The 17,801-nt window shown below is 41.2% G+C and overlaps 2 protein-coding genes across 2 annotated transcripts; both read left to right on the top strand.

Moving 5' to 3' along the window:
* The first annotated feature begins 572 nt into the window (after window positions 1-572).
* On the top strand, window positions 573-9,136 carry gpn3 (GPN-loop GTPase 3). Its single transcript, XM_017687604.2, has 8 exons — window positions 573-620; window positions 2,492-2,600; window positions 2,806-2,973; window positions 3,979-4,103; window positions 6,239-6,354; window positions 6,477-6,573; window positions 7,820-7,948; window positions 8,879-9,136. Exons 1-8 carry the CDS (start codon window positions 573-575, stop codon window positions 8,942-8,944), a joined length of 858 nt encoding a protein of 285 aa, XP_017543093.1. The 3' UTR covers window positions 8,945-9,136.
* A 777-nt stretch (window positions 9,137-9,913) lies between these two features.
* On the top strand, window positions 9,914-17,351 carry arpc3 (actin related protein 2/3 complex, subunit 3). The gene is made up of 7 exons (XM_017687603.2): window positions 9,914-10,042; window positions 10,540-10,639; window positions 10,819-10,895; window positions 11,347-11,415; window positions 12,870-12,996; window positions 14,882-14,976; window positions 17,052-17,351. Exons 1-7 carry the CDS (start codon window positions 10,037-10,039, stop codon window positions 17,112-17,114), a joined length of 537 nt encoding a protein of 178 aa, XP_017543092.1. The 5' UTR covers window positions 9,914-10,036; the 3' UTR covers window positions 17,115-17,351.
* The last annotated feature ends 450 nt before the right edge of the window (window positions 17,352-17,801 follow it).

Below are 17,801 nucleotides of genomic sequence, written 5' to 3'. Positions count from 1 at the left end.
TATTATAATATGATACTATGAAATAAAAAATAAAAATTAAATATAGCATTACATTTGGTTTATATCTTAAATTGGGACCTTTAAAACTCAGCATTTGTCCAAAATCAACCCTGGAAAAAAAACAAGTAAAAATATGTACAAGTAAAAATAATACATGAAAATAGGATAAAATGTGAGAATTATACTCTTTACGCTTCCAAAACAAAACAAAAATGAACAAAACGAGCACTTCAACCGTCGCTCTGGATTAAGTAAAATTGAACTACAAGTCCCATGAGTGGTGCCAGTCCACTCCATGGGGTGTGTGTGGGGAATTTGTAGTCCATTTTAGGGAAACGCTCAAAACAGTGAAATCGCGCTTTGGACGCGAACAGCAGGGGGCGATCTGCGCATTTCACCACGCGACTCTGCTCGGCACCCGTAGATTTGACTGGCCAGAAAGCAGCATGGCAGCGGTGGAGTCGTGTTTATGGGCGATTTGTATTCGTGCGTGTTTTTAAAGATGAAAACGCGGATTTAAAGCGAAGCGCGGTCAGTTCAGAGACACGCTACAGGTTGTGAAGTTGTCCGTAATGCCCCGCTACGCTCAGCTCGTGATGGGCCCTGCAGGGAGCGGGAAGGTCGGTTTCTGCTATTTATAATGTTTATTTTATTTCTGTCGTTTTTATTATTCGCCAGCCAGCCTCTTTACACGAAGCTGAAGTCAGCGTTCTTGTTCCAGTTCCCCCGTTCCACCTTAAATGGCGTAGCAGTTACGGCATCATTTAAGGTGGAACGGGAAAGTTCGAATAGGAACCCAGCTTCAGCCTGGTCCTCTTTGTTTTGTCCAGTTTGTCTGACTTTAATAACGTTTTTCTGTCTAATTTTGTGTTTTTTGTAAAATATCCAAGGTAAGATAAGTTGCAGTTGCCTCTCATAATGATGCAAAAGACAGCTCTGCCTCATATTGAGATTATTATGGTAATGATTTATTTATATATATATATATATATATATATATATATATATATATATATATATGTAGGAATAGTTAAGGTGTAAACAAATTCCCAGGCCAACAATCCTTGGCCACACCACCACCACCCCTTTTCCAGGGGAAATTATTATTATTATTCACTTTGTTATTAATGTCACAACTCATCATTTGTTAATGATTGTACAGATATAAGGTGATGATGTGGCATCACAACCACCCAACACCCCTCCAAACACCACCCCCTGTTTTGAGTAAAACAAAAATAATAGACACAAAACAGAAGAAGTAAAGAGAAAGGATGAAATAATAAGAAGAAGAATGATAACAATAACACTTAACAATGGACAAACTGGACATACAGGACAAACGCAAACACTTAACAAAGCAGTAATGCCCCTTACTCTTTTTTTTAAATAAAATAAATAAAGTGTAAAGAAATTCATTCCGAGTGGTTTGATCTGAATTGTTAAGTTGTAAAAGCATTTACTGAGTCCGAGTTGTTAAGTGGTGCTGATAGGAACCAGACGTCTGAAGCTTTACATGCTTCTTAAAGGTCCATCGCAGAGAGCTTGCGCTTCCTGATGCCTGAGACATTGTTTAACGGTATAAGGGTTTTATATCTTCTGAGCTTTTCTGCTAATGTTGATGAGGTGCAGGTCCCCAAAGAAACCTTTTTATAGGTGTCGCGCTGTTTTACCATCGTCAGCCTTCTGAGTGGTTCGTCTGTGGTTTTGGACGGTAAGTAAAACCACTATGTTGTGGACCTCGAGACCTCTGGTTCCCATCACCACCACTCTAACGAAATCTGAATCTGCGAGCTTCCCCACACCGAATCGCATCACCTCACGTTTCACGTCAGACCGCTCTGAATGGCCTTGTTTACATTTGGTCCGTTGGATTACGCAGAAATTTTGAGAGACTGGTGGAATTCCCCTTTAACACAGGCAAAATTGCCTTAACGTCGGCTTAGATATACACGGCGTCCCGAAACGACTGACCTCATTTGAGATGTGAATATCTGAGTCACGGCATGTCCTGGCAAACGAAATTAAATAGGCTTCATGTTGGGAAAAAAACAAGTTTATTTATTAAAATTCAAACAAATTCAGAGGGGCGGAGATTTTATAAGCGATTTCACAGCTTCGCAAATGGTCAATATGCGCACCGCCTGTGACACGACAGTAGACGGTAGTCCAGCTCCTGCCAAACACGCTGTAGCACAGTAGTGATTCCCTGCTTGGGTTCCTTTAGGCTTGTGGGAAAAGGGGGACGTAGACCAGTCCTTTCACGTAGCCCCATAGAAAAAAAAATCCCAAGGTGTCAAGTCAGGTGAACGTGGTGGCTTTTTCAACAGCACACAATTAAACTTGGTTAGTTTTTACACCTTTTCTCCAAATTTGAGGTCATTTGAGGGAGAAGTGGCTATTAGACAGATCCATTTTTTTGGGACACCCTGTAATTTGTGATTGTGACATCTCTGCCCTTTTTGACTGTCAGCCCCTTGTATCTCTGCAGAGTACGTACTGCTCCACTATGATACAGCACGCCGAAGCCATCAACCGCTCTGTGCAGGTGGTGAACCTGGACCCGGCCGCAGAACACTTTAACTACCCGGTAATGGCAGGTAAGAGTGTCCAGAGTGGAAGAGGTCTAGAGGTGTGGGACGTGCTCACAGCAGTGGTCTCTTTAAAAAGCAGTGTAGTCCAATGCTGCGAGTAGTAAATGTGATGTTTAAAACATCTGTGATATGAGATTCATTAATTCTGTGGATCTGTATATGAAAAATAGGTACCTTGAATGCTGTAATTCCTGTGTTCTAAACTGTACAGATATCCGAGAGCTCATCCAGGTGGATGATGTGATGGAGGACGACACGCTGAGGTTTGGTCCGAATGGAGGACTCGTGTTCTGCATGGAGTATTTTGCTAGTAACTTCGACTGGCTGGAGGAGAGCCTTGGCCATGTTGAGGATGATTACATACTTTTCGACTGCCCAGGTTATTCCTGTATTCCTGACTTCTGCATTATGGCTTTTAGAGCAGTGGTTAAAGGGAGCTTCCACCAGTTAATGTTCAGTTCCTTCCACCAAATTATCCCTCCTTAACAAGCAGCTTGTTGCTGCATCAGAGTAACGAGCTCCGCCCATTCGCTGCTCAGCCGGCAGTTCAGTCTCCAGCTCCAAACAGACCAATTTAGTGTAGCTTCATCTTCAAAGTCGGACCAAATCGGCCGTCGGTCAGATGTGATCTTAACAGCGTCCGTTTTCTGTTTTTGCGCAAAGTAAGAAGTGAAAACGTTCAAATGGCTCGAGCGTCTCCTACAGCTGTCAGAGTCGTTGCTTAGCAACGGCGTCTCAGCGGAGTGATACAGCGTTTGTGATAAACCTGTGATGTTAAGGCGAAATATCAGCGCAGTTAGAACGCCTCTCGACCAATCAGCTTGCGTGGCCGGAACTAACTGTTGTATAAATGACATATAAAACATTAATAAAGCAGCGTGACAGTTGGTCATCGTTCACTCTAACGTTTCATCACGGTGTTTGGGTGTACAACGTTTGGGAAGGGTTTTATGGCCATGAAACTGGGGGTGGATTTTCTGAAGGAGCACTGGAGGGAGGGGTGTGTTTGTTGAGGTGAAATATCAAGTCATTCTCCAGAATCGTGTAGCTCTCCTTTAATAACTGTTTTACCGTTATCAGCATTACATATAAAACTCAGAAGACACGACGAGGTTCACCGATTGGTTTGGATAGTAAGTCAATTGGCCACTGTAAAGAACATTAACCACTCTGAATGCCTTTATTTACATCTTATCGGTTTAGCTCTGCAGTAATCTAGAACATTTTGTAGAATCCTCTCCCTTCGCTGTTGCTGTTTGTGTGAATTTATCACGTCGACCAGGGATGTTTGTAAAGAAATTGTCGGGTCATTTAACCCTTTCGACGCTTTCCTTGGCTCTCTCATTAGCGCACAGTGTTCAGATGTGCTCGTCTCTGCCTGCAGGTCAGATTGAACTGTATACACACCTTCCAGTCATGAAGCAGCTGGTCGAGCAGCTCCAGCAGTGGGAGTTCCGTGTGTGCGGAGTCTTCTTGGTCGACTCTCAGTTCATGGTGGAGAGTTTCAAGGTAAGAACGCAGACCTGAGAACATCACTGCATGCCAGGTGTTTGGGGACACAGTATCTTATGATTTTTGAATTTTCTCGCTATTACTTTAAAATTAAGCAAGAAAAAAAAACTTTAAAATGTTGGTTTGGTTTGTGAAACTGTTCATCAGAATGTTTTGGTATGAGGAGCGAGTTTTGTCCTAAATAGTAATTTGACAGGTTTTTTTTTTTATATATATATTTTACCACCTGAAAGCTTTGAGTGCATGACGTCTCAGCAAGGGGATAGATTACGTGGCCTCTAGCATGATAGACCTCCAAAGATGTGTTCTGTATCCGAGGTCAAGCCCAGATTAGGAGCTCTGGGTCTAAGCAGTTTTTCTCGATGAGGGAAAAATAAATGGAGTTTTTGAATAAACCCTGCTGTGGTGAACAGAAAGGTTCCAGCATCTACAGTTTGCTGTACGTACGTTATTCCCTCCAGTCTGTCTACAGTTTGAGTAGCTGGTGTTATGCAGTAGTGTTGAAGTAGACCTACTGAATGCGACATCATGTCATTGTGCTGGATTCTTAGCTTGTAGCTATCTTGTAGCTTGGGTGCAGCAATATTTATATTTTGAGTTTATAATGATTTCATAATTCAGAGGATCTAGTGGCATTCAGGGGGAAATGTGTACACAGGACAAAATGTAGCAGATTTGGAACGTTTTTATAATATAGGACATCCATCCATCCATCCATCCATCCATCCATCCATCCTCAACCGCTTATCTGAGTCAAAGAGGCCCAGGCCTCCAGCTCTTCCGGAGGGATGCCGAGGCGTTCCCAAGACAGTCGAGAGATATAATCCCTCCAACGTGTCCTGGGTCTTCCCCGGGGTCTCCTCCCCGTCGGACATGTCTGGAACACCTCCCTAGGGAGGCGTCCAGAGGCCATCCTTACCAGATGCCCGAACTTCAACTGGCTTCTCTCAACGTGGAGGAGCAGCGGCTCTACTCCGAGCCTCTCCCGAATCGCCGATCTTCTCACCCTATCTCTAAGGGAGAGTCCGGCGAGCCTGCGGAGAAAGCTCATTTCGGCCGCTTGTATCCGCGATCTCGTTCTTTCGGTCTCTACCCAAAGCTCATAATAGAGAACAGCAGTCATTTTTTCAAAAATTTCAATTCGTTTTTTTCCATAGAGAAAAACTACATGGACCTTGTGGTCCTAATATGGGCATGACACCAACCGCAGACTGATACACAATTTCAAAGCACTATACAATCACCGGCCACTTTATTAGGTACAGGTAGAGGTGGTCAAGACAACTTGCTGAAGTGCAGAACGAGCACTATTGTACCTAATAAAGTGGCCGGGGAGTGTATAAATAAACTCTGACTTTACGGTGTTACTGTTGAAACAGGAACGCTGTCGGATCAAGTAAAGTTTCTCTGTGTAGCGCTTTTTACAACAGGCACTGACACAAAGCAGCTTTACAGAAAAATCCAGTTCTAAGCCCCCATGAGCGACAGTGCCAATGGAAAACTCTGTGACTAATACCGGCTCAAATATTTACAGGTGTGATATTGTTTTGCTCTAAATTAACCTGTGTAGTCCTTAATATGTCTCATTATATACTTATTATTATATTGCTGTTGTCGGAAGAAAACCTCGTATCTCCAAAATGGTAACTTTACAGGAGAAGGAAAAAACCTACTTAACTTTTAATGTAGGTCAATGGAACCAGAGATTTTTCCAAGTAATTCTAGGTCATTTCTTTTGGTCCATTCATCGTAAAATATACACAGAATGTAAAGGGCAACAGGTATTTTTCAAATTATGCCAAAAACCGAAAAACGGCAAAAATGGACATACAATGTTTTCTTCTGACAGCAGCGATATGCGTAAATAATATACCTGTCATACTGTATCTTACTGTATGGATATATGTATACAAGTTATTGGAAATATGCAATGAAATATGTTTATTTGTATGACCGTTTCGAACAGCTAGGTGTCCCCAAACTCTTCACTAGCAGGCTTCTTCATATTCATATGCAGTCACTTCGTTGTGAATATGGTTCATCATGTCCCCTCAATTCATATCGTCAGTGACTAGATGTGGACATATGATTTAGTAGGAAAAGCAGCACATCATGACTTTCCTGTTCTCTAGTTTATTTCTGGCGTGATGGCAGCTTTGAGTGCCATGGTGTCCCTAGAAATCCCTCAGGTCAACATCATGACCAAAATGGACCTGCTCAACCCGAAGGCCAAGAAAGAAATCGAGAAGTAAGTTCTTGAGTGAGATCCTACAGGAAATCTGACTCTGTTTCCATGTGTTTGTGTACTGTGTACCGAGTCAGTACTGATATTCAGAAAGACAAACAGGTGATTATCTGTATTTTATGCAGGTATCTGGACCCAGACATGTATTCGATGATGGAGGACAGCTCTATCTCACTGAGAAGCCAAAAATTCAAGAAACTCACCAAAGCTATCTGTGGTTTGGTAGGTTTACAATGATAAGTCCTTTCATAGACAATAAGGGCTGGTTCTCCGGACATGGATTAAGCCTGGACCTGGACTCACTTAAAATGCCATTTGAAGACTTTTAAAACCAGTGAAATTGGCTGGAAAATAATATGTGGTTATTTAAAGAGCCCAAATCACAGAAAGAAGAAATATTCCTCACTTTTTACAAATAGAAGAGTTTGACGTCCTGTATAAACTTTCTTAAAGTTTCAAGGTGTGCCGTTCACCCCCTCACCCCCCCCCCCCACCTCCCGAGTCTATATGGTCCACATATGGAAACTAAGCTGCAAACGTGTTTTCAGTCCACTGCTGTTGTGATGTCACAGAAAACAACACCATAATAAATATCCACCTGTTCCGCCTACAGCAGCTAAGCCCCACCCAGTAATGCTGGAGTGTTTCAGCCCAGACGTCTAGACAGGACAGCCCATCAGAAGAGCTCATTTACATAAATCGGTCACAAAATGTAGCCCGTTGAATTCTCAGGCATAAGGAGAGGCTGGAAAATGGTCAAGCAGTAATCAACTATGACGGTTCTTGGTGCATAAAATCACACAGATGCCAAACGGGGACCTCAGGAAATAAAAATAAAGGACGAGGAAACGGTGTTCATGAAGCTACCTCCTTATTTAGATGGTCCACTTTAGATGATTAATATACTTCTAGGTTACATTCAACTAAATATCTGTTAAATTCACTATTCTTGACTCATTTTCTTTAACTCTAAACCTGCTCTATCCAAACCTTAACCTCAACCCAACACCTAAACCCACACCCCTCACCCTGGTCCAGGTCCTAGCCCTAATCCCGCCGCTGTTTGAACATCCGTAGATAATCTGTAGGGGATTATAATGAGCTATCCACATATCCTCGTACTCATGCTGCTGTTATTTTCACCCCTTTATTTGCACCTTCTATTTATTGTTTATGCTACTTTGGGTGTTTGTGAGTACAATGTTTCGTTCCACCTCATGTACCACGTGTGATGCGAATGACAATAAAGCCTTATCTTATCTTATCTCATCTCATCTTATCTTATCTTAAAGTGAGACCTTATTATAGGTCCTGAGCAGGGCTTTATAGAATAAAACACTTGTCCTAAATGGCTATTCAGATGTCAAGTGAAACCGAATATAGCAGAAATAAAAAAATAATAATAATTCAATGCCATTGCATCTACTGCAACACCAAAACTGGCTAAATCAATCCTGTTTCTGTGTAGATTGATGACTACAGCATGGTGCGTTTCCTGCCCTTTGACCGCACCGATGAAGAGGGCATCAACATTGTTCTACAGCACATTGACTTCTCCATACAGTACGGAGAGGACCTAGAATTCAAGGAGCCAAAGGTAAATATGTTATTATCATTTATAACTTAAAGCGTCAGCACTTACGTAGGTGGAGTCTGGTAGAGCTGTCGGACAGTACTAGTGTAATGTTCAGTGCAGACTCTAGCTCAGAGGTCCGGACCCAGACGCTGTCCCATGCCGACCTGGACCTATAACCGATAAGCTAAGGATAATTGTTTAATTTCGACAGGGTGGTCCTGTTTTAATCCGCATATGATTTCTAGACATTACGGTACCGGTTTAGCAGCTCCGGGAGACTCACAGACCAATCGCATGCGTTGCAACGGTAATGATTAATATTCATGAGTTTAATAAAAGGTCATTTCGATGGCGATTTCACTCCGACGGTAACGATGAATATTCATGAGTTTAATAAAAGGTCATTTCGATGGCGATTTCACTCCGACGGTAACGATGAATATTCATGAGTTTAATAAAAGGTCATTTCGATGGCGATTTCACTCCGACGGTAATGATGAATATTCGTGAGTTTAATAAAAGGTCATTTCGATGGCGATTTCACTCCGACGGTAATGATGAATATTCGTGAGTTTAATAAAAGGTCATTTCGATGGTGATTTCACTCCGACGGTAATGATGAATATTCATGAGTTTAATAAAAGGTCATTTCGATGGCGATTTCACTGTAACGGTAATGAAGAATATTCATGAGTTTAATAAAAGGTCATTTTGATGGCGATTTCACTCCGACGGTAATGATGAATATTCATGAGTTTAATAAAAGGTCATTTTGATGGCAATTTCACTCCGACGGTAATGATGAATATTCATGAGTTTAATAAAAGGTCATTTCGATGGCGATTTCACTCCGACGGTAATGATGAATATTCATGAGTTTAATAAAAGGTCATTTCGATGGCGATTTCACTGTAACTTGTGTATCAGTTTGCGTTTTTCCTTCTTCTACAGGAAGTCGAGGAGGAACCTAGCAACACAAATTACGACGAGTTCTTCCAAGACAGAGTGGATTCCTAAACTCCCCGGCGACCTTTGTCACCATAGAAAAAGACCCTGCCCCAAATAAGAGTTTAGTTTGTCGGTGTGTGGATGTCTTCATTACTGGCTGCATGAGGCTTATTTTATTTTATCTTTCCTGTCTTTCTTTTGCTGTTTAGGCATAAGACACAACATGTTTAGAGCTGTACAATAAATATTTTTTCAGTAACAGTATGTGTGAACTTTTTTACATCCTGTAAACTTTGTCTTTGTTTTTTTGAAGATAAAAAGTGTGACTTAAGGGGGAAAATCATTCTTTGCTCTGATGATGATTTTATCATCAGTTTTATTATCAACTGGGACATTTCATATTTCATGCTGAATTGAACAAATACATAGAAATTGTGCACTAAAAAAATCAACAAAACATGTCACTTGACTGTGTTAAACTTTTGCGTACAACTTAAATGGTGATGTGAAGCAGGAATTGGGGAGTCATGATGTCTACAAGGCAAATATTTCACTTACTTTGGAAAAAAGCATAGTATTGATGAAATTTAGTCTAAAGTAGTATTTTAGGAGAGACGTTTAGGTCTCAAGCAGCACATTTGAAACCGTTATAATGCAATGACTTTCTGCGAGGGAGCTTTCGGAAGCTTTAAACATCGCAGACGTCTGCTATCTATCACCACCACTGAAAATTTCTGACTCAGTAAGTTTGTCTATAATTTCACAGCAAACCACTCAGTCTTGATTGAATAATGCAAGAATTTTGAAAAACTGGTGTAGTTCTCCTTTAATGCCTTGACTTAGAACAAAGCTGAATTTAGAATGCAGAGATGTTAAATCTATTTAATTATTATTTATTGAACCTTAATGTATGAAGCATTTATATAGTTAAATGAAAAGAAGTGTATACATTTAATGCACATAATATAAATTATGCATATTAAATCATTTCATGGCGCTTATGAACCGTTTTAAACCGTGAGGACCCCTTGTGGACGGTGAGGGAATTACACCACCTGCTTGTTCCTGTATTGCTGTTGGGTGGGACAGACAGCGGAAGCGGCGTCTCACAGCGCTGATACTCCACTTTTTCTGCCGAATTCGACATAAATTTTCACCAGAATGCCGGTAAGAAAATGTTTAAACCCTCCTCATGTGAACAGGTAATGTTAGGAGATGTGTCTTGTAAAGTTAGGCCTTTATTTTTGAGCGTAACCGCAGCTAACTTGTCCGGCTGGCTCCCTGTTAGCTTCACGGCTAGCCACATTCTCAGAGACCCTTCTCGTTGCTGTTGGCTTAAAACGGATCATTTTAACAGCGGTCAGCTTGTTAAAAGCGCCCAGATCTGTCTTGTTAACCGTATCGGTGGACTATTATTGTGTATAGTGGCCTAAACCACGTAATAGGTATCTTGGTCAGCGGCACTGATTAAGCTGAGCTTGGCTGCTTTTTTTGAATTTCCCGATCCACCTTAAATAGCGTCGCGGTTACGTTCCAGCGCCGGCGGGACGGAATGTAACTGCTGTGCCATTTAAGGTGGAACGGATAATTTAAAAAAAAGCTAATTTCAGTTTTTTTTTTTTATTCCTAAAACTTCATTTCATTTTGTCTTTTTTGTGTCCCAGGCTTACCACTCCAGTCTTATGGATGCCGACACCAAGCTGGTGGGCAACATGGCATTACTGCCCCTCAAAACACAGTTTAAAGGCCCTGCTCCCAAAGAAAGTAAGATGGTTTTTTTTTTCCCCAGCTTTTGTGCACATAAAAGTGTGTGGTGTTTTTATATTTAACTTGGAGGCGTCACACCAAAAGAGCTGCAGCATTACTTCCTTAAATGGTTGCAAACCTACATCATCTGAGACTCATCAGCTTCTGCATGTTACTGTTTTCTCCCCCCCCTCCAGCCAAAGACCAAGACATCATTGATGAAGCTATCTACTATTTCAAAGCCAATGTGTTCTTCAAGAATTATGAAATTAAGGTAAGGGGGATCCTGGATTATAATAAAACCAGTCAGGAAGGGACGGAGAGCCGTACAAGAATGCGCTCATGCCTCGACCTGTAGGTTCCTCTTCTATCAGCTGCTTCTGCGCTGCTCAGACACAGAAGCTGCTTAAAGGGCAATCCCACCTGTTTTTCAAAATTTTTGCATGGTTAAAATGGTTAAGCTGTAAACAGAGTTATTCAGAGTGGTGTGGTGTGAAGTGCCTTGTTCTGGAGATGAAACTCCTGGTTTATTATATTTCTTGTTGTGCTTTCTACGCGTAACAAAAATGCACAAAAGCAGCTTGTAAGCTGTCTACAAGAAACCTGGCCTGTTTTCTAACCTTCAGGCCAGTGAATGTCGTCTCCCTTGCGTATCTTCATGTGCGTATCTTTTGAAATTGCTCTTCCTGAGTCATTTCTAGTTCTAATTGTAACGTGTCTCGTAGAACGAGGCGGATCGAACGTTGATCTACGTCACCCTGTACATCTCTGAATGCCTCAAGAAGCTGCAGAAGGTAAGTGAGCATGGAGGTAGATAATCATAACAACAATAATAATGATAACGGTAATCAATAATTGTTTACTTGCTGTGAAACACCCACATACACACACACACACTAGGGGGGCAGTGAACGCACTTGCCCAGAGTGGTGGGCAGCCTTATCCACGGCACCCGGGGAGCAATTGGGGGTTAGGTGCCTCGCTCAAGGGCACTTCAGTCACAGACTATCAGCCGAGGGGATCGAACCGGCAGCCTTCCGGTCACCGGGCTGGTTCCCTAACCTCCAGCCCACGACTGACCCAAAGTACTATAAGTGCAAAATGACAAGTTCCTGCACTGCTCTTGCAGCGTTTGATAAACCAGCACTGAATGATCTTGAAACCCTGTTTGGAGTATAATGAATTATACTCCATACATTCATACATAATCATACATATTCCTTCCTTTGATATAGTCACCGGCCACTTTATTAGGTACACCTTGCTAGTAATAGGTTGGGCCCCCTTTTCAGAACAGTCTTAATTCTTCATGGCAGACTTTCAACAAGGTGTTGGAAACGTTCCTCAGAGATTCTGGTTGGTTATTTGAGTTCCTGTTGTCTTTCTATCATCTGGAACCAGTCTGCCCATTCTCCTCTGACCTCTCACATCAACAAGGCATTTTCGTCCACACAACTGACCGCTCACTGGATGTTTCCTCTTTTTCGGACCGTTCTCTGTAAACCCTAGAGATGGTTGAGCGTGAAAATCCCAGCAGATCAGCAGTTTCTGAAATACTCAGACCAGCCCGTCTGGCACCAACAACCACGCCACGTTCAAAGCCCCTTAAATCCCCTTTCTTCCCCGTTCTGATGCTCGGTCTGCACTTCAGCAGGTTGTCTTGACCACCTCTACATGCCTAAATGCACTGAGTTGCGGCCGTGTGATTGGCTGATTAGCTATTTGTGTTAATAAGCAACTGAACTGTACCTAATAAAGTGGCTGGTGAGTGTATTTCTGAATGTTACGATGCTGTGAATTTCCCCGCTGTGGGACTAATAAAGGATTATCGTTTCTTTTCCACTGGTGCGCTGTAACAATCGAAAATCAGAATATGTGTTAGAGATGGACGAAAGTCTTTACTCTTCAGTCAAACGTTATAAGAAAACAATCATTTTGCATTTCAAGTGTCCTAGTATGATAAATTGTGCTTAACATGACCAGCAAAGTTACGAAAGGTCTGTGTTGACATCTGTAACCGGAGTAACTGTCCTTCCGCAGAGGACGTTAACCTATTTTCATTTTATTTTCCTGGTCCGTTTGACCAGGGGTGCCCAAACTTTTTCACACGACTATAACAACAAGTATCCCATCTGTGGCTTTTGGCCGTGCTTAATGAATAAAGTTTACCTCTTCGGTTTTAACTTGGTGCTATATAATATAAGGGTAGGGCAGATGTGTCAAGTGCGTCGTTCTTCATGTTCTACAGTGCAGCTCGAGGGGGCAGGGAGAGAAGGAGATGTACACGCTGGGAATCACCAACTTCCCCATCCCAGGAGAGCCTGGATTCCCACTGAATGCCATGTATGTCAAACCCTCCAACAAACAGGAAGAAGGTATGGCAAAAAGTGCTGCATCTCCCTTTTTTAACATCAGCGTAATTCCAGTTATTACATAAAAACGTTCAAAAATCAGCGCATGGATTTCAGATTTCATGTGTTTCTATACAACATGTTCTTTCACAGTATTCTAGCCAGAGCGCCAGCTCTCGGTGCCAATAGATAAAGGTTTTACGCTAAGAATGCATACATTAAAATGGCTATTTATAAGTGTCTCAGCGTGAGGATGTGATGTCATTGTCTTTGTGGTTGTAAAGGGTAAGACTAGATGCACTTTTAATGACTAACATGAACATGTGGGAGGTAATTTAGGCCTCTCGGTTTACTTGCATGCGTTTCACAAAAAAGAATTTTTAAATCTGAAACTGAAAATGTTTCATGAGCAAAAACTGGCTGTTCATTTAACCCCTTGTGTCTGTTAAACACTACAAAGCACTATATAGCATTAGAGTGAATACAAATCAACATAAACATACTAAGACATGAGATTAAAAAAGCTCTGAATGAGTTAGAAGATCGCAGGTTTGGTCCTGTCGTCTCGTTGCACTCCATCCATCACATGGATTTGTTCAGTTCCATCAGCAGCTCCTGATTTATTGTAGCCTCTTAAACTCCTCGGGACCACCGGTGGGTCCAAACCGCACCTGGTCGTGTTCTCCATAACGTTCATATTCCATAAGCTCCATTCAGAAGCTGGGCGTCGTGTGAGGCTGCAGCTCTTCTCTCCAGTCTAATAGATGGTGACGTCATTTTAAACCCTTATAATAAAAGAAGCTGAACTTTGTTTTTCTACTGAAAGTCGACCCGTTTTCCCCCAAATCTGGGCTCTAAACTATAAACAGACGGCGTTTCTTCAGTGATCTGCTCTGGAAACATCACTTTTAGAGAACAACACAAAGAGCGTCGGAGATTTTTGGCTTTCAGCGGTAAATTGTAAGTATAGAGCGATGTGGAGATCATAAAACACACGTTCTGTTCATTTGAGAGGAACTTTTACCAAAAAACCACATTGTGTAATCTGTGCATTATAATGTTGGCGCTTTTTGAACAAATAAACACCTGCCGTCCAGATAAATGGCTGTACGTATTTCCACAGACACCCAAGACTTTGAAACGGTACTGTAGAGTCTTTTTTTAGGGTTCTATAATAATGAAAATGTCCATGTGCAGAACCATGAACACTCATGAACTTCTGGCATGACTGAAGGGTTATTTGCATCACGAAAGGGTTCTTCAGATTGTGCTGTAGATGGTTCTATAAAGAACTATTGTAAAAAGGGTTCTTCCACTGTTATGATGTGAAGTTTGTCACAATGGATGCTACATAGAACCCGTTTCAAGAAGGTTCTGTATAGAACCATCTACAGCGCAGTCTCCGTCAGTCTTTACTGATGCAAAGAACCCTTTTCATCATCCAAAGGCTTCTTTGAGTGTTTGTGGTTTTTACATAGAACGGTTTTTACTGAAGAATCTTTGAAGAACCTTTTTTAAATTTTATTTTAAGAGTGTGTGTTAAATTACGTGTAACGTTACTTATCTGGGCAGCAAGTGTGTTTGTTCAGCACTAAACTAGCCATTAGAAAAAATAGAAATAAATATTAATACAATAAATAGTGATTTAATGTTCGTAGTCTGCCTTTTTGCTGTGTTTACATTTGTGCTTTGGTTCTAGTGTTATATGGTGCTTTTATAAGCCATTCACACTTGCTGCCCATATAAATAGTTTAAAACAGTTTTGGCTTCCCAAAGATTTTTGCACGGTACTGGACATAATAACTGTTCTGCCTTCCTGCAGAATGACTTGGTCCTTTAAAACATGTTCATATCAGCGTCCACTCCCTTTGTGATGTTGACCAAGTGATTTGCTGTTTGCATATCCCAGAGACTATGAGGGCTTATCTGCAGCAGATTCGTCAGGAGACAGGCCTGAGACTGTGTGACCGGGTGTTTGACCCACAGACAGACAAGCCAAGCAAGGTAAGCTGAAGACAATACTGTTAAATATACCAAAATTAACCAGTGATATGTATCCCAGCAGAAATCTGATTGCAGTAAATAATAATAATAATAATAATAATAATAATAATAATAATAATAATTTTATTTATATAGCACTTTTCATGCCGATGGCAGCACAAAGTTAGTAAGAGTGAATATTGCAGTATATAGAGGTGGACGATGTACAGTACTTCTGTATGTTAGTTAATAATAATAATAATAATAATAATTTTATTTATATAGCACTTTTCATGCCGATGGCAGCACAAAGTTAGTAAGAGTGAATATTGCAGTATATAGAGGTGGACGATGTACAGTACTTCTGTATGTTAGTTAATAATAATAATAATAATAATAATAATTTTATTTATATAGCACTTTTCATGCCGATGGCAGCTCAAAGTGCTTTACAGACAGGTGATAAAACAGTTAGTAAGAGTGAATATTGCAGTATATAGAGGTGGACGATGTACAGTACTTCTGTATGTTAGTAAAAACAGATGTAATCTTGCTAAATTACTACTTGAGTAAAAGTACAAGTGTTCTACAGGGAGATTCGCTTGAAAGAGGCCTCGAATATTCTGCTGTAACTCTCGTTAAGATGAAGCAATCAGAACTAAAAAATGACGCGACATCCCGCCAGGAGAAGGGACCAGTGATCCCGTCCTTCTAGTTTCTGTACCATCTTCTGAATAACACTTTTTTGAGGGTACGTCGTGAACACCGCATTTCTTCCTAAATTCACTCTGACATCACTTAAGTGAATTGGCGACCCAGTAGATTCACTGCTCAATACTGTACACCCCCATAAGTCACGTTACTGAGTGAAGGGGTTCGGGGGCATCCCGGCTTGTTCAAAGCTCCATATACTGAGGAGCAGGTTTCAGGTTGTTTTGTTCAGATTGCTTCGTCCTAGCAAGAGTTATTACAGAATATTTGGGGCCTCTTTCGAGTGAATCTCCCTGTAGCTATATTTCCATGTGAGTAAATATTGCGAATGTACTTATTAATTGAATGAGGTTCTGTTAAATGACAGGTTTTTATGTCTGCTGTCACACAAGAGTAATAGAATTTGAAGAGAATAGAAGTTAATAGAATTTGTTCTTTAAAATATACCCGAATTATTTTACCCAGTCAGCAAAACGTGAACACCCACCACATTAAGGGCTAAAAAAAAAGTTAAAGTACTTCTCAGAATATTGATTCAATTCACAGATCAGGCTTAACCTGTGAGCATAATCAAGTGAATGATATGCAGTAGAAATATAGAGAGAATACTTTTGAGTACCTTTACTCAAATACATTTTTACCAAGAGTACATCTGCTTTTACTCGCACACAGAACTCCAACCCTCGTGGTATAAATGAAATGCCACTGTGTCCGTATAACATTTGCCCCAATCCCATTTCACCCCTCGCCCCCACCACTTAGTCTTTAGCCCTCGGTTTTGCATAGTTCACACATAGTGTGTCTGTATATATGTGTGTGTGTGTGTGTGTGTGTGTGTGTGTGTGTGTGTGTGTGTGTGTGTGTGTGTATAAACCTTATCCACCTTAAATAGTCCAGTAGTTCTGGCACCCGAAGCACCATAACGTAACTACTGCACCATTTAAGGTGGAACAGGAAAATTCAAACGAGAATCTGGTGAATATCTGACTTCAGCTTCACATCACTGAAGAATTAGGGGGGGGTGATAATAAATAACTGCCCCCCTCTTTGAAGGCGTATGATCCCTAAATGTAACTAAAGCCCAGCAGTGAGGAGCTGAACTTTCCCCTCCTCTGCTGTCCCTGCAGACGGGCAGGGTCGCCCACAGAGCGGCGCTGGTAGCTGTTAATGAAGTGATGCTCTTTTTATTTGAGGGTCCTGTTTCAGAGAGGAAGATCTCAACCACTGCCCCTTGTAAGTCAGTTCTAAGGGGCAAGGAGACACTCGAAAACAAGGGGTAGGGGTAAAAATGAGAAATGGGACTGGGCCATAGATGCAGCTCAACACAAGCATGATTGAAAAGCTGCTGATGTATTAATCAGTTCAATGTCTTTGTCTTTTCACAGTGGTGGGTGTGCTTTGTAAAGAAACAGTTCATGAACAAGAGTCTGTCTGCACCTGGTCAATAGGCGTCAGCTGAGATTTCCTCTTGGTACTTTTACACGGAGCGTGGATGGGATTATTTTTTCAGCGTTTGTCGTTTTCTTTCTTTTTTTGGCGGGAGGCGGGGTGCTTCCATTGGATACCTGGTTTAAGGTTAATTTTATACTGCAGATTTGCAAAGTACAACATATTTGATCCTTTCTGCAGCCATACATGATGTATGCAAAACTCAAGGTGATCAAATAAAATATTAAACAAAAACATGTTTTCTTTTTTTTTTTTCATTCATGCTCAGAAACACTTTCCACACGTGCTGCATGGGAAGAACTTTTTTATTGATCTGATTTGGGCAGAACTTGCAGAAGTGATGACTACAGGTGCAAATGTTGTTTCTTAGCTACAAATATCTACTTCAGAAATTTTTACATGATGCACCTGAGGGAAAGTCACGTAGTCACACCAAATAAATCACCGATGGCCTTACAGCATTTGTTGCTGCATGTAGGAATAGAGTAGTGTGTGGAAGTGTGTTTAGACTGCTACTGCTTTTCACCTTTAAATGACAGCTCAAAATCCTTCTCTATGGTCAGTACACAGACCAATCAGGCTTAACATGATTACCCCCTCGTTTCTACGCTCACTGTCCACTTTATCAGCTCCACTTACTGTATAGCTGCACTTTGTAGTTCTACAGTTACAGACTGTAGTCCATC

Source organism: Pygocentrus nattereri, chromosome 16 (genome assembly GCF_015220715.1).
Source record: "Pygocentrus nattereri isolate fPygNat1 chromosome 16, fPygNat1.pri, whole genome shotgun sequence".
Lineage (NCBI taxonomy): Eukaryota > Metazoa > Chordata > Actinopteri > Characiformes > Serrasalmidae > Pygocentrus > Pygocentrus nattereri.
This window is presented reverse-complemented; position numbering and strand designations above follow the sequence as displayed.